Here is a 17726-nt window from a genome sequence, read left to right on the forward strand (position 1 = left end):
CACCATTGATCAATTGAAGCATGTCTTTGTATCTGAACCCAGTCACTGTTCCTCAACAATAAATACAATTCTTGCTAAATACAGGTGTCAACTTATTTTTAAGCTTTTATTTAACATATGAACAATATTGTGATTATGCAGTCATATTTCATAAAATAAACACTAGAAAAAGTTTCACATATGAGTTGCACATCAATTTATACATATTTACTTGAAATGTTTTGCAAAATTGAAAAAACCTGCACTAACTCCATCTACTGAAAAACTGTAATGTTTTTGCAGAATTGTACTTACTATATGAGAATAGAGAAAGAAGACATTTTCTTTAGTATACATTCACACACACACACACACACACACACCTCAAGAAGCTTGGGAATAAAAAATGACCAGGTAAAAATTTACGCTTGCAGTTCCTGAACATTTCTGGCCAGAAGCCAGTTTTGCTGTCATGAAAGTCTGAGGTTCAGAGTCTACTTTCAGAACATGTGGGCAACCAAAGAGAAACAGTAGTAACTGAGGAAGAGCACAGTAGGTTGGGGAAGGTCTAGAGATTCCACCTTCCCAAGATGTTGTTGTTGCTATTTCTGGCTACCTTGAGAAAAATAAGTACCTGAATAGCACTGGCAAGAATGCTGTGATGTTAGCATCAAGACCAAGATAAGAATGTGGCAAATTCTGTATTCTCCTTTTGCCTGTTAACAAAGAATTGCTTGCATTTGTGCGCTTAAGAGTACTCCATGGATCTGAACTGCCACGCAGCCAACTATACCAGTTTATGCAGACAGGGTGTTTTTCTGTACATTCACACTGTGCTTAGCAGAGAGAAGGCTTTAAAGTGTCATGATTACAACGACAGTGTCAAAAGCTTGAAATAGACAACCCAGTCAGAAATACAGAATGGTTCGCAGTTGGACATGTTTTCTATGCATTAAGTGACAGCTAGCAAGTAGAAGCCCTGGACAAAAAGAGAGGCAGAAGAGGATGTAATCGGTTCCCCTATAGTCAAGGGGATCCCAAAATCTTCCAATAAAATCCTAAGCAGAGTTATACTCTTCTTGGCCCACTGGGCATAACTCTGAATAAAACAGTACAATTGTTTTTCAAAAACACAAACACACTTGAAAAACATGGAGAAATCTCCAGTTGAACATGTAGCATTTGAAGAGAGCAATAAAAGTGAAAGGACCATGTAACATCTTTCCCTAGGGGCTGTCTTTTCTTTTATGTGTGCTTTACCTGAGTAGGGGAAAGCCAGAGAGATGAATTTTCTGTCAGACACAAAACACACAGAAAGAAAAATTAAAGTAGTCACATAACTGAATGACTACAAGCTTTCCACTCATTCTGCCATAAAAACTGTAGCTCACAGAAGTTTGAATATTGATTTAGAGATCATATTTCCCAAACTGTTTGACAATTGAAGAAAAATTGAAAACCTAATGAAAAAATGGTAATATGCATGTTTTGACATGAAGAGGGATAGAGGAAATTGATACTACTATTACAGGGAAGTAAACAGATCTGGGTGGAAAGCAAAATGAAGTCAGAGAAATTTTAAGACAACTAGAACAGATTGGCATAATGAATGTAGATTTGACAGGTGTATAATTGAAAAACTGAATATCACAATAATATTTGATTTTGTTTGAATGCCTCACTTAATGTAAGAGTCTAATACAGAAACTGAAATTGTTCATGGGCCTACACATGTAATCTAACAACACTTTCCCACCCAGGATAAGGCAGACTATTCTGTTCTGGCATTGCACAAAAGAATGGCAAGAAAACTGAATGTGTGGTTCAAGGCATTGCTTAATTTCCCCAATATGACAGGGAGATTGTCTGTACCCCTGCAGCTCCGAATTTCCTCTGGAAAATCACCCTCCCCAATACAGCAGCCCAAGTATTAACAATACCTCTCTCCGTCGAGAAGCCCAACAGGTTTGTTTGATTTTCCAGACCACAGCAGCCACCAACAGCAGCGACAAGAAACAACTGCAATCACAAAGCAAGAATAATGAATTAGAGACCAGATGGCTTAACCCAGCTTTTCTAGAACTAAAGATGGTTGATGGCACAAAGGCAATAAAGGTTAAAGAGAATATATATTCCAGCTTCTGACAGGCTCATTCCGCACATGCAAAATAATGCACTTTCAAGCTGCTTTCACAACTGTTTTTGCCATTCCGCATAGCTTCAAAGAGCCCTGAAAGCAGCTTGAAAGTGCATTATTCTGCGTGTGCGGAATGAGCCACAGAGAAAAGTAACTCCAAAATAAAATGAATACTGATCCCATCTCTGTAATGTCTGATAACAGATGTAAGTTATTCAATATGCATTTCTAAAAGTTTTGAGTTTTCTCAAACTGATAGTGGTTAGCATGGCATAGTGGTTAAAGTGTCACACAAGGATCTGGAAGACCCTGGTTTGACTCCCCAGTAGGCATGAAAGCTTGCTGGGTGAACTTGGACCCGGCGCATACTCTCAGCCTAACCTACTTCACAGGGCTTCTTTTGAGGATAAAGGGGAAGTGAGGAGAAGATTGTAAGTCTCTTTGGGGCCCCATTGGGGAGAAAGGAAAGGTATAAATACCAAAGGTCATTTACAACAATTAAAAAAGGTAAATACATCAAATTATTACTAAATTAATAACAGCAATAGCTAAGAATGCAACTCTCAATTAAATATTATAGATTAAAGCTTAATCCAGAAATAAACTATTTAACTTAATGGGTTGAATTCGGTGATCTGTTAGTGGAAGGTGCTGTATTCTCCCTAGCAGTTCTTTCCACCCCAAGATTGATTCCTGGAGTTTCAGGACCACCACAGACTAAGGTTTTGGGAAATGGGGGACGGATGGACTGCAGGCTACCAAGGCATCTGACAGAAAGCTGAAAGGGAAAGCACATCAGAACACTCTCCTGGTAGGAAGCTAGCCACCGAAATTTGAATTAGTTAATTCTTAGAAGTCACATAAAGAGAACTGCAGGAAAACAATACATGGAGTTATAAGGGCAAAGATAATAAAAGCCAGATCCCGTTTCTTCAGGAAGGAATGTACTATACTCTTTCTTAGGGAAGCTGCAGCAGTGCTCGACCAGATTGTAAAGTAGGGCAGATTCCCTTTGAAGATTAAAGGAGTTGACTTACTCGCCAGCTTCGTCAAAACTATTACTGTTTGCATTTTGGGGGTCCAGGCCGCTATAGGAAACAAAATGGTAGGTGCAACTATAGAAAACAAAAGTGCTATGTTTAACACTGCAAATGAAAATAGTTTTGATGAAGCTGGCTCATATGTAAGCTTTAATTTTTAAAGAGAATTGGGGGGTGGGGGAGACAGGAGAGAGACAGGAAGATGTGGCAGTTTGATCCAAATCTCCTCACATCTTTCCCTGAGAAAGGGTATACCGTATATACTCATGTATGAGTTGACCCGCATATAAGTCGAGGCACCTAATTTTACCACAAAAAACTTATTGACTCGTGTATAAGTCGAGGGTGGGAAATGCAGCAGCTAATGGTAAATTTCAAAAATAAAAATAGATACCAATAAAATTACATTAATTGAGGCATCAGTAGGTTAAATGTTTTTGAATATTTATTTCAAAGAAAAACAGTAAACTAGCTCTGTAAGTGGAAAAGAGGGTCAACAAAAACAATATGGTCTCAACAATAACTTTAAAAGTACAAAAACCTTAGCTCAATCAGCAACCAAGCTAAAACACAAGAGTTATAATATTTCAAAACTGGATTTTTGGTCAGGGGAGGAATGTTTATGTTAGCAGTACCAACATTTCAGAGTATCTTTAGGAGACCTTCCTGATGATACCACCCAGGTTTGGTGAAGTTTGATTCAGGGGGTCCAAAGTTATGGACCTTCAAAAGGGTAGCCCCATCTACTATTAGCTTCCATTGGAAACAATGGGGGATGGGAGCACCCACTTTGGGGATCCATAACTTTGGACCCCCTAAACCAAACATCACCAAACCTGGCAGGTATCAGCAAGAGATTATCCTGATGATACCACCCAGGTTTGGTGAAGTTTGGTTTAGGGGGTCTAAAGTTATGGACCCTCAAAATGTAGCCCCATCTACTATTATTAGTCTCCCCATTAGAAACAATGGGATGCGCGGTAATTTCCCCTTACTGGGGGGGGGTCCATAACCTTTGGACCCCTGAACCAAACTCTTTACCAAACTTGGGTAGGTATCATCAGGAGAGTCTCTTTGAAAATCCCTGAAATTTTGGTTAAGCCACCTATCCTAAAAAATGCCTTCCCCTACAAAGCCGAAATTTAATAAAAGTAAAAAAAAACCCTAAAATATTTTTTAAAATACACTTGGCTCGCGTATAAGTTGAGGGGGGCTTTTTCATCACAAAAAATGTGCTGAAAAATTCGACTTATATGCGAGTATATACGGTAGATGAAACTTAAAACACTCACATACATTCTATGTGATAGGTGTCACTTGGCATCTATCAGATTCCAAAATCCTTCCCAAATGCAAACCTGGCTCTTCAGAAATGGAGGGAACAAACCTAAGCATTTCTACTTAGAAGTAATTCCTATTTTATTGACTAAATCTGATTCCAAGTATATTGTATTCTTCGTATTGTAGCCAGAGAAGAATTCTTCAGATTGAAGCCAGAAAGTGAAAGCACATTTACAGCAAGCAACTCCCTTGACAAATACAGAATCCCTTACCATGATCAATTCTCTATCATCTACAGTGTCAGTTATACAGCTCCGTCACATGCATTCTTACACTTTTGCCAAACAAAAGTGTTTTGCCATTGATCCCCTTGCAGTGTCTCATTCAATGCCCTGACCTGGGAATCACCATTCATTTCTAGCTGCTCCTGCATGACCGCTTACAAGTTTGTAAGATATCCCTGTTTCATCAGGCTCACAATAATTCAAGAGCATTTATGAAAAACGTAATGTAGAGAATTACAAATAATATGAGATTTCTTCGAGCAAGCTTTTTATGCCACAACTGCCTCACGTGGAATGAATTGTTGCAGCCGCCACACATGAAATATTAAAAAGCAGAGTAGATAAATATCTATGGTAAAACCAAGTTTGCATTAATGCAAGAAAAAATACTTGATTACATTTAAGTTCCCTGAACTTTTATGCTTTGGAATTCCTGCGGCTTCATATTATTCAGGGTTTTCAGATGGTCAAGACATTAATTTTTCAGATGGCTTGGTAAATCAAGCAATATTAGCTTCTTCTGTACACTTTGTGAAATGCTGTGAACAGCATTTAAAAGGAAATTGTTCTGTTAAAGTTCTGCAAAGAGCAACTTTTCAGCAAAACCAGCTTTAACCGTTGTTAGGGGAGGGTACAAACAAGTCATAATGTAATCCATGAGAGTCTTGCTATTTATTTCAGTTGGACGTAGGTGGCATTCTGAATATTTGACAGCAGTAATACCAAGCTATAGATAAAGGAAGTAGTAGTCACCCGAGCAAGCACCAGGTTGTTACTGACCCATGGGGAAACATCACATCACAATGTTTACCAGGCATGTTTGCAGGGTGGTTTGCCAATGTCTTCCCCAGTCATCTACATGGTAACCCCAGCAAGCTGGGTACTAATTTCACCAACCTCACAAGAATGGAAGGCTGATTTAACCTTGAGCCAGTTACCTGAAACTGAGTTCTTTCAAGATCCAACTCAGGTTGTGAGCAGATCTTTGACTGCAACACTATAGCTTACAACTCTGTGCTATGGGAACTTTTCACAACAAGTTAGTCAACAACATATAGCATACTGTTCTTGTGCATTCCATTGCATGAGCACTTGGGCATATTTAAAGTCCTCCTTCTGAGGACTGAGCTCTTGGCACTTCCCAAGTATATCCATGAGACAGGGGCTTCTATCTTCCATGGAATTTCTGAGACTATTCACTTTGCTCAGAGATTAAACACATGCATTGCCAAGTCAAGGATATCAGGCAGAATATGCTTGGATCTTAGGCCCCTTCTGCACACGCAAAATAATGCGTTTTCAAACCACTTTCACAACTGTTTGCAAGTGGATTTTGCCATTCCGCACAGCTTCTAAGAGCACTGAAAGCAATTTGAAAGTGCATTATTCTGCATGTGCGGAATGAACCTTAGAGAGCCACTGCCAGTCAGTCAACACTGAGCTAGAGATACAAATGGTCTAATAGAGTATAAGGGAACTTTATATGTTCAGATGATACAACACTTGTGTTGCAACTGCAATATTCTACCAGTGCCAAGTTGGTGTTGGGTTGCAAAATAATCCTTCTGGTTTTCACAGCACTAATAGTATTGAAGTTCCATTCCCTTCATGGTATCTCCTCTCTGTTCATATATGACTTGCCCAGGATTTCCCATGGTACAATAGCATGTACTAATGTCCTAGAAAGAAATATTAAAGCAGGTCTACTCAGGATTGTAATTAAATATTTAGGTCTTAAAGTGGAACCAGCTTATACACAGCTGCCCAGTCCTTCAGCAAAGACAAGCTGTTAAGGTGGGAAACCATTCACTTTGGAGTGCTAATTTGGACTGTGGGATAAAGGTCCTGTTTACTGCTGATTAAAATATGATCTAAAATCAACCACTGTTTAACAGTAGTGGGATTTTAAAAATTTGCACCTCAGTTGATGGGTGGCTGTTCAGTAAGGTAATAACTTGCATCTTAAACTGTGTATTAGTCACTGTATAATCTCTGTCTTTGGTATATGCCAAGAAGTAAGAAGTGCCATGGATAAAAGTGATGTGAATAAGCTACAGGAAATGCTGTGCTTGTAAATTTTCATTGTTGGTACAGTTTTACATAAAATATAACATTCAATGTAGTAAAAATTTTACATGGGTCAGTGAAAACATTGAATGAATATAACTAAATGAAACTGACAATGCTGGAACTGCAACCATCATCGTAAATTTTGAATACTTACATCAAGGATTGAAATTAATTTTTGAGAAGTTTGAATTTGACTTACAATTAATCATAAGCTTAATATTGAACAAGTCTGTTACAGTGATTAAAATATTGGTCTGCAGCCCAGGAGACCCAGGTTCAAAACTCCACTGTGCCCTGAAAGTGACACTTTTTCACAAGCCCATTGTGTGGTTATAATGGGAAGGGAAGGGGACTGTCTGCCCTGTGTTCCTTGCTTGATGGGGGAATAAGAAAAAATAGATTATCCATTCTGAAGTTCTTTGTTTTCAATAAACAAATAATTTCAACAGCTTATTTAGCATTTCAGGATTGTAACTAAATATGGTAACCTTGACCTAAAATCAACTATCATCTGCAGGAAAATAAATCAAGCTTGTTGACTGTACAATAGGTCCACCATGAAGCAAGAGCCAGTGTGGTGTACTGCAGTGGTGTAGTGTGGTGCTAGGATCTGGGAGATCCTGGTTTGAATACCCACTCTGCCATGGAAGTTTGCTAGATGAACTTTGACCAGTTATACACTCTCAGCCTAATCAACTTCGTAGGGATGCTGCGATGATAAAATGGAAGATATAACTATGTAAGCTCCTTTGGGTCCCAACTAGGAAGAAAAGTGGGGGCATACATGAAGTCATTTTTTTTTAAAGTACAGTGTGATTTGCTAGGTTTAAAGAGAATCAAAAATATCTAAGCTCAGCAAGACTGAAAAAGAGTGACATACTGACAGTGCATATGTGCCTCAACCTATGGAGGAACCATCAAAGTCAGTGTTTCGCTGTTGAAGTAAACCTGAGTGAATTTAATTTCTGTCAAGGAATTCAGACAAATATAAGAACTTTCAGTGTCATTAGCATAAACTGTAGTGTCATAAATGTTATAGAAGGAAGGTTGATTCTGAGTTAAATTTATTCAAATGAAAAATAATAATAGAACACATATCAGTTTGTATCCCATCTAGGATGTCCACAGGAACAATGGTGGTAGCAATTTTCTTCAATTCTACCCTTCCACGCAGTCCAAAATGCCTCCCAAAATCCTGCTTCTGGCCCCAGGAACAGCTAGGGAAGAAAGCTGAAGTCTCCCGTTGAAACGAGGAGAGATTTGTGAAAATAGCCCTGCACATTGCATTGAAATCTGCGGTAAGACTCAAGCAATAAAACAAACTTGCACTTACCTGTAACTGTTGTTTATCAAATGTCTTCAGGAATGCATGGGACTAAGCAGATGCAGGCCATCTACAAAGAACTAACCAAAAAGCTTTTAAAAGCTTTTGAGCTCTTGGAGCACCCCCCCCCCCTCCTCCAGGATAAAGAGTGTGCTGGTTTCCTACCCAAATGGTCATGTGAAAGGAGGTGGGGAGAGAGCTACTCCCTCAGTTCCTCCTTTACTGCCATGGAAGAGATGTGGTGAAACGATGCAGTGAAACCAATCCTCACAGTGGAGAAAAGTGGGAGGGATGTGTGCCTGCACAGAAGACACTTGATGAACAACAGTTACAGGTACCGGTATATCCACCAAAGTGAGAGACTTTTTCCACAGAATAGCCTTAAGCTTTGAAGCTTGTTCATTTCAGGCCTTTAGAGTGGAAAGACAGCAAGATGGACACATATCAGAGTCTTGCGTGTTGTTCTGATTCATCTTAGTGCCACATTTGGAAAACTTCTTGAATAATGCCATCATCAAGGAAGAAAAGATCCCGAAATAAATTGAAGTGCTCAGCTATGCAGGTCCTCTCTCCATAGTGGTGAAGAGATAGTTTTCTCTGTCTCCTCTGAAGTGACCATTTGGGTGGAAAACCAACCTGCTATCTGCTCTGGAGAGGAGAGAGGATAGCACTCAAAGCACTCAAAAGCTTCTAGTTCTGGTCAGTTCTCTGTGGGCAGCCTGTGCCCGCACAGTCCCATGGAGAACTGCACTAAAGACACAACAATGAAAAGTAGAACTATGAAAATGTAAACTGAAATGGAAGAAAAGGAAATAACATTCTTGCACACTATTAATAACACACACATATAAACAAAACACAACCCATTACACATTGTATAGGGACTTCCAGCTATCTCACCTTCGACTACAGGTTAACTTTAATTTCAATTCATACAATTAACATTTTGATTCAGCAATTGTTTCTTAATTGTCTTCCGGTAATTACAATCTACAGCTTTCTTTAGATTTCAAACACTGACACTACTGCATTTGAATAGTTTTTCAAAAGGTATTCTGTAAAAGGTTTCCAGTGTTGTGAAAAATTGTCCAAGCTGTTATCTCTTAATGCCGTCAGCTTTGCCATTTCTGCATATTTATAACTCTTAAAATCCAGTCCTCTTTTGTTGGTGTCTTATTGGCCCTTTCCATACAGCAAATGTATAGTGGGTTGCAGTCAGGATAAAGTAACCCACTTTCCTGTTTTTGCATACATATGCATCCAGGCAGGCAGCGATTGGAGCCCACAAAAACAATGCAGGTTGCTGTCATGCCTTGGCACAGAGGCATGTCTGGTTTTTTTAATTTAACTCCTACCGATGTGTAGCTATGCTGGCATGCACAAATGAACCCCCACAGCCATGCTGATGGTTCACAACACCACGATACAACCCTTTGCACCTGCATGGCTATGCAGATGTAAGCAGGGGAATAAAAAAAGGAAAGTGCAGTCAAATAAAGCGTCTCCTGCCCGGTTCATTTGCAAGTGGCTGCAACCCTGGATTTTTAAAAAGACTCATGGATAGTGCGATTCTCAAAAACCCAGTTTGGGGGAAATAACATGGGGCAGACTTGTTTTAGGGCTGGGATCTGTGTGAAGTCCCCCCCCCAAAAAAACCCCATTTTTAACTTTCCTTATCCTGTGTTTATTGGTCTGTGTGGAATGGGCCAGTGTCTCACCATTTTTGTGCATATAGAGTCCTTGCTGCAGTTGTCACATACATCTATTTAACTTTCCAGATAAGTATACTCTAAGGCTACTTGTTTGATTTTCCAATTCCAGTTTTGGCAATTTTCATAATTACTCAAAATCAACCCATCACCCAAGCAACCATTTAGCTGTCGCTGAAACATTTTGGGAGATGTTTGCCACTAAGCAAGGCTAAACTTGATTTATAATTGTCAAACATATCTTCTGAGATCTTTACATCCATGACAACCATTTTCATATGTAACAGCCAAGACATTTTCTTTGCTGCTTTAATTGTGGTTTTTCATCCTCTCAGCTGACCATCTCAATAACCAGTAAATCTTTTCTAAAAGAGGCTGTGAGTAGAATTCACTGACTTGCAACTGATGCCACAGCATCGATTTTCAGTCAGGAATGTAAGCAATGTCTAAATATGGGTTATATAATCTAAAATAATCTATTAGAATGCAAGTGCAATCAAAGTTAATTTAAATGTTAATGTGCAGTTCTACCTCCAAAATGGTATTCTAAAATTAATCGCCAAAGTTCATTTGAAACTCACCATACACAGAAAAGCATTCCTTTGCACATAAGTATATATATTATATCACTTATATTTCTGTGAACAATATCACTCATTTCTATCCATACAAATTAACTTGCTTGTATTAATGTTGCTATCATACAAGTTACTATGGACAGAAGTTCATAGCTGACATGGACTAGAAACTATCCAAAGTCAGTGATTACAGGGCCTGTCTTGTCTCATCCGAATGACTTCGTAAATTTGCCAAGATATAAAAAACTACCCCCAACATAAAAAAATGGAAACTTAGTAGAAAAACAATTGGTAAATCTAAGAGATTCAGATCAGAACAGGTTGCTTTCAGAGGTTACTGCACAAAACTCACAGGTGAGTTTGACCTGGATATAGAGTGTTTGACAAATTTGGGTGCTGTGTGGTTTCCGGGCTGTATGGCCGTGTTCTAGCAGCATTCTCTCCTGACGTTTCGCCTTCATCTCTGGCTGGCATCTTCAGAGGATGCCAGCCACAGATGCAGGTGAAACGTCAGGAGAGAATGCTGCTAGAACACGGCCATATAGCCCGGAAACCACACAGCACCCAAGTGATTCCGGCCGTGAAAGCCTTCGACAATGTTTGACAAATGTCAGGAATCCTGAATTATGGACTTTTGGAGTAAAGATGAGGAATACAAACATGAGGAATACAAACAGATTTATTTATCCAAATGATCCTGTTAATCCTGGACATGGGAACATCACTGACAGCTGGATAAGATCTAGACTGGGGTTTTGTTTCCTTTCCTGCTGCAGGTATTTAAACCTGGGAGTGATCAAAGGTATGAGTTCTTGGTTTGAGTTGGATGGTAAGAGCCAAAGGTTCTTGGTTCCTAGCCATGGCTCACAGATTGTGGCCCTGAGAGACTTTGCTGAGTTTCATGTTGCCATATTCTCTGCATTATAGTGCTCAGGACAACAAAAAGACTGGTACTGCAAACGGGCGAAAGTATGGTCAAGACTGGTTTGGATTTTTATCCAGTACATAAAGAAAGATGCAACACATTCCCGGAAAATACTTAATTGACAGCATGAGCTTAAGGTACACTGACAAAGCCCTCAAATTTTAACAACATGCTGTCAAATGAAAGCAGATCTTCAGTAAAGATCATATAGTTTATAGCCTAATAAAGTTCTAGATCTGAACTCTAGTAACTTTAAAGTTTCTTCTTTTATCTATTTCAAAGAGGGAGTAAAAAGATTTATAGGCAAAGGGGTTTAATTTAAAAAAATGGAAATAGAATCTCCATAGAATAAATAGAACATCTGACCCGTTAAGTGAAATTCTGTTTCTGCTACTCATATTTCAAATAATGTTATGCACCTATACTGCAGGAAACTGAATACATGACCTTCATGGCTGAAATATTTTATACTTTTTCCAAGAAGTGAAGTTGCTTTAAAATATAACATATGACTGTCTGCAAAGACAGTCTACTGTATTCCACATAAATGCTTCAGAAAGTCAGTTCTTGCAGCAACTTCCAAAGAAAAGTACTGAATTATACATTTACCCCTCCCCCAACATTTATATTAAAATAATGCACACTGCAATAACTTACAAAGAGGCTAAAAGAGAAACACTGCCCACCCCACATATTTTGATATGATTTTTTAAATATCTAGCATGGGCCCATTCCGCACAACACAAATAAAATGTTTTGAAGCTGAAATATCAAATATTTCCTGCGGGAATTCTACACAGCTTTTTCCTCAAAATGTTGGAAAGATGTTTTATTTTGAAAACACTAAATAGTGTTTTTTTTCCCCTAAGACATTTTCAAAAATTTCCCTGTTTGCTGTGCAGAAAACATGCTGTCAAATGAAATTTTCCCGCCCAACTTACTGGCTTCCACTTTCATGTTCTCTGCAGCTCGCAGGCACCATTTTGTGCTGCTGTAAAGATGCTCCGTGCCACGGGACATTTGCTGGAAGTTTCCAATGGAGGTTTCCTTTGCTTGCAGCTCATTCACCCACAATTTCAGGTAATAAAGTACATAAATAAATTTAGTTTGGACTGGTGATCCCACAAACGTGTCATTTTCTTTTCTTTTTTTGTTTTCAATTAGACATCTTCAAAGCTACAACAACTTGATATGAGAATCTGCAATATGTGCATATTTCAAGTTGTCATAGCTTTGAAGATGTCCCATTTGAAACAACAGCAACAACAAAAAGAAAAACGACACCTGCGTGGAATCACCAGTCCAAACGAACTTTATTCATGTATTTCATACACTGAAATCATGGGTAGATGACTTGCAAGCAGAAGAAACTTCTGTCAGAAACCTTCAGCAAATAGCTTGTGGCACGGAGAATCTCTGCAGCAGCACAAAATGGTGGAGACAACAAAATGAAACTGACAAGCTTCAGGCAGCAGGTGGGGGAAATAACTGTTTTGGCTTGAAACGCCTTATTTTTCAGTGATTCTTTTTAAAATGTTTCTTTTTAAAATGTCTGCAAGATGTTTTAAATTTTCTGTGTGGAATGGGCCATGCTTAAGCAATGCCCAGAAATGCAGATCATGAGGAACCAAGGATGAAGTTGCCAGATTTCCCCAACTGGCGATATTGTTTCAGGAAAGTCTGCTGCACTTGCAGAACATTCTCTGTTCGGCCTTCTTTACAAGAAATTTCTCCTATCCTCCTTCTGGCACAGTGGTAGGATAGTTAGGAACAGACGAAGGTGACAGATAAGAAAAAGCGTATCATCTTACACTGTTCCTGACCAATCCACATCATGATAGTACAACTGTGTACAGGTTCTGACACATAGCAACATTTGTCAAGGTTTCCTTTTAAAATAGCAATTCTGATGTTTTTGTCATTATAGGTTCATGTAGGTGTGGCAGGTGCAACTGCCAGGGCGCTTATTCCCACAAAATGCAGATTACAGCCAGTCTCCTTCAAAGCCTTGCCTTTGCATTTATGTTACTGGTTGTCCTTCCCAGGCTGTCCTTTAGTGTCTGATTGCAGGGTGTTTTCACTTAAACTGATTATGAATACAAAATGTAATCAGAAAGCCATGCAGTCATGATGTTGGAAGCAAGAACTCTGTATGGACATTAAAGTCCTAGTTAAGCTAGGGAACATGGGAAGGCTAAACTTCAGCTCCACCCAGAAAATTGCACTAACCCCTGGCAAAATGAAGGTGAAAAAATTCAAAGGTTCTGAAGGCACCTGGTTTTATTTTTAGAAAATGGTCTGATGTACATGGAGCTATGCAGCTCTTTTTCAAGAATGCTGTAATTCCAATACAAACTTGTCCTGACTTGGATAGCCTAAGCTAGCTGGATCTTGATAGATCTCAGAAGCTAAGCAGGGTTGACCCTGGATGAAGGACATCCAAAGAATCCCAGGGAATTTTTGTGATGTGGAGGCAGACAATGACAAACAACCTCTGACTGTTCCATGCTTTGAAAATCTTACTGGAGTTGCTGCAAGTAACTTGACAGCAAAAACAAAACAAAACAACCCTCTATATATACACACACACATATATATACATACATACATACATACATACATATATATATTTATATATATATTTATATTTATATATATTTACATATACATACATACATACATATATACATATATATATTTACATATACATACATATATACATATATACATATACATATATATATGAATTTCCAATTGCTGTTTTAAACAACATATCACTCACTCAATTCAAAATCCTTTTACTGCAAAGATGCATCACATGAACTGGAAGTAAACACATGAAACTGCCTCATATTCATAGACCAATGTGGGAAAAGCCCTTGTAAATGCTGGGCTAAATCAAAACATATACAAAAGAAATGAGCTATCACTGAAGTGGTATGTCCTGTAGAATCAGGGAGGTTTACTTCTGAGTTGGGATTACCAAAGAGCATTGTGATGGCCATGAACACAGTTTGCTTTAAAAGGGAGTTAAAGAGGTTAATGGGATATTGGCTTATTATGGCTATCATCCATAGTAACGAAAGGGAACTTCCACAATAAATGTATTGTTGAAGGCTTTCACGGCCGGATTCAACTGGTTTTCCAGGCTGTGTGGTCGTGGTCTGGTGGATCTTGTTCCTAACGTTTTGCCTGCATCTGTGGCTAGCATCTTCAGAGGTGTATCACAGAGGGAAGTCTGTAACACACTTGTTTGCTGGCCCTCCAGGACAACTGGCTAAACAGTGTGCAAGGCAGGGTGATGGATGCAGGTGGGAGGGATCAAGGCTGTTTGATGTTCTTATGAATGTGTTGCATAAATATCCGCTACAATCCTTTGCAAACTGAGTTAATAGAAAGGCCCTCTTCATTTAATAGCACTTCCTCCTGAGACATACTGGCCCTTGAACACACTAATCATTATAATTTTTGACTGACAAGCATATTTGGGATGTTCAAAAAACTTTCAGAAACCCTTAACTTCAAAATGTTTACCAAAGAAGGATTCAAGATTACTAATCTAAAATGCAATGCTCTTCTTCCCTGTTCTCCTTGCTACAGAAGCATTTGATGGAAATACTTTATTAACATTCTAGTAATGAAGTTACAAATGGCATTTCATTTGATTCCAAATGCTTCTGTTCAGCACTAATCAATAAAATGTAATACATTCACAACTATAGAAGCCTGCTAGTATGTGCATTGCCCTTCTTCTTACTGCCTTGGTTTATTACAATGCAGAATAAGAATCTGCAATATTTCTTGGCTGCTGTAAACAGGTTGCTCATTTCTTTGATGTCACTCATTTCACAGTCCCATTTCTACTGTGTCTGAAAGGAAGGAAAGCTGGCGGGCTGATTCACAGAGCAGCTTGTCATTTGCCATAACATACAATGACATTATTGCCTAAAGCAAAGCCTGGCTCTCTTTGTCCTTTAAAAAAAAAGACTTCACTGCCATCACCCCAACATTTTGTCACAGGGTGAACATTTGCTATAAGTTCACATTTTGCACTACAGAAAAGAACAATTCTACTAAGTCTTGTAAATGCGGAATGTGTATCTTCAAACCCATTTATCACAGATGACTTGCTCGTCTAGTCAGACAAGTTGGTCTAATTCATGCTTTAATACAGAAAGAAGAAAGCAGTATTATGATAAAAGAAAACCAGCTAAGATGAAGATCTCTGAGAAGAGCAGCTCCATACACTCCACAGCTGCTTGGAGTATCCTTTCACTAAACACTGTCAGAAGGAAACAGGACAGGAAGTCACAAAGTGTGGGACAATTTAATGTCACTGTTGTAATGTAGGCAATAATATCTTAAAGTGATTATAGAGAACAATTAGTACACAGATGCACAGACACATTTTTTTCTTGTGGAAAGGTTGGATCCAACCCATAATGCCTGTCTGGGGACTCCAAGATATGAAAGGATTACAATTTTGTGCCAGTGAGACTGTTCACAGTGCCCATATAGTACATTCACAGAAATATCAGCTTCTTCACCAAGAGAGACCTATTTTTAAAAATCTATGATCTATAAAGACCTTGCCAAAATATAGAAATGCAGTTTATTAAAGACTATGGCCGAAAATACCCTAATAAGATTTTTAATTCACATATTTACATTACTATTGGGTTGGGGTAGGAGGAAGTCAAAAAATGACTAACCATTTGCTGAAAGGACTTTCCATGAGAAATAAAATGTCTATAGCATCCACACAACTAATGCACTAAAAGCCATTCAAGTCTAGAAACATGCAATTTGTTAATATTAATTTGAGTTAGAAAGGGGTGTAAAACAGAAGTATTACGAGTCATTGTAACTTCACTCACTTACTGAGATAGGAAAGCCCATAACACTTTTTCTAGCAATCTTTCTCCACTTCCAAAATGATTGATGTACCGTATATACTCGTGTATAAGTCAACCCGCATATAAGTTAAGGCACCTAATTTTACCACAAAAAACTGGGAAAAATTATTGACTCGCATATAAATCGAGGGAAATAAAAATAGATACCAATAAAAGTACATTAATTGAGGCATCAGTAGGTTAAATGTTTTTGAATATTTATTTCAAAGAAAAACAGTAAACTAGTTCTGTAAGTGGAAAAGAGGGTCAACAAAAACAACATGGTCTCAACAATAACTTTAAAAATACAAAATCCTTAGCTCAATCAGCAACCAAGCTAAAACACAAGAGTTAAAATCCTTCAAAACTGGGTTTTTGGTCAGGGGAGGGATGTTTATGTTAGCAGTACCAACATTTCAGAGTATCTTTAGAAGACCCTCCTGATGATACCAGCCAGGTTTGGTGAAGTTTGGTTCAGGGGGTCCAAACTTATCGACCCTCAAAATGCAGCCCCATCTACTATTAGCTCCCATTGGAAACAATGGGGGATGGGGCACCCCCTTTGGGGGTCAATAACTTTGGACCCCCTGAACCAAACTTTACCAAACTTGGGTAGTATCATCAGGAGAGTCTCTTGAAAAATCCCTGAAGTTTGGTGCCACTAGCACCCCCTAGTGACCGACAAAGTAAAAACCCTAACATATTTTTTAAAATACACTTGACTCGCGTATAAGTCGAGAGGGACTTTTTCAGCACAAAAATGTGCTGAAAAATTCAACTTATATGCGAGTATATATGGTAATAGGATTCACATGACAGAAGCTGCTTTCATACAGGTCATCTTGCAAGGTACACAAGATAAGAAACCTAAATAACATATCATATACATTGATGAGAATAATAATATATACCAGCGTTTCTCAAATGGTGGGTCATGACCTAGAAAGTAGAATGCTGGGTCAGCTAATGTCCAGGGCTGAGGCCAACCACCCCACCCCCATTCTTGCTTGGAGGGCCCCACCCACCTGCACCCAGACCACCAGGATGATACAGCAGCTTCGGGGCTCCTCCCCAGCCAGCCGACCACCCAGAAAGGGGCTGGGGATGGAGCCCCAGCTCGCAGCAGACTCTGGTGCCATGAGGGAGGTGGGGGTGGAAGCGGCACCCCGGGGAGCCTCCCTGACACCACCATGTGCAGTTGAGACCCAGCACGGGGCTGGGCTCACCCCTGCCAAGCCAGCATGGGCAGATGTGTGGTGGGGTGACATTTATTTTACTAATAAATGAGCCAGAACATTTTAGTGAGTCATGAAAAAGAGGTATTAAAATAACTGGGCTGTGGAAAAAAAAGTTTGGGAAACGCTGATTTATATAACATATTTCACAAACTTGAGGCTCTACATATTGTAGATGTATCAAGCAAGAGAGGCATATTAACAAGATGACCACTCTTATTTAAAGATTGTTAACCTAGATGTGGCAAGAGCTAAAATATTCCTTTAAC

The 17726-nt window shown here is 38.9% G+C and overlaps 1 protein-coding gene across 1 annotated transcript in view; it reads right to left on the reverse strand.

The window, feature by feature from the left end:
* The window catches only part of ATRNL1 (attractin like 1), a 575975-nt gene that overhangs the window by 324384 nt on the left and 233865 nt on the right, over positions 1-17726 (reverse strand). The window contains exon 25 of the mRNA XM_048507055.1: positions 1920-1998. Within this exon, the coding sequence (XP_048363012.1) occupies positions 1920-1998 (79 nt within the window). The remainder of the gene's footprint in view (positions 1-1919; positions 1999-17726) is intronic.

Source organism: Sphaerodactylus townsendi, linkage group LG08 (genome assembly GCF_021028975.2).
Source record: "Sphaerodactylus townsendi isolate TG3544 linkage group LG08, MPM_Stown_v2.3, whole genome shotgun sequence".
In the NCBI taxonomy this organism is placed as follows: Eukaryota; Metazoa; Chordata; class Lepidosauria; order Squamata; family Sphaerodactylidae; genus Sphaerodactylus; species Sphaerodactylus townsendi.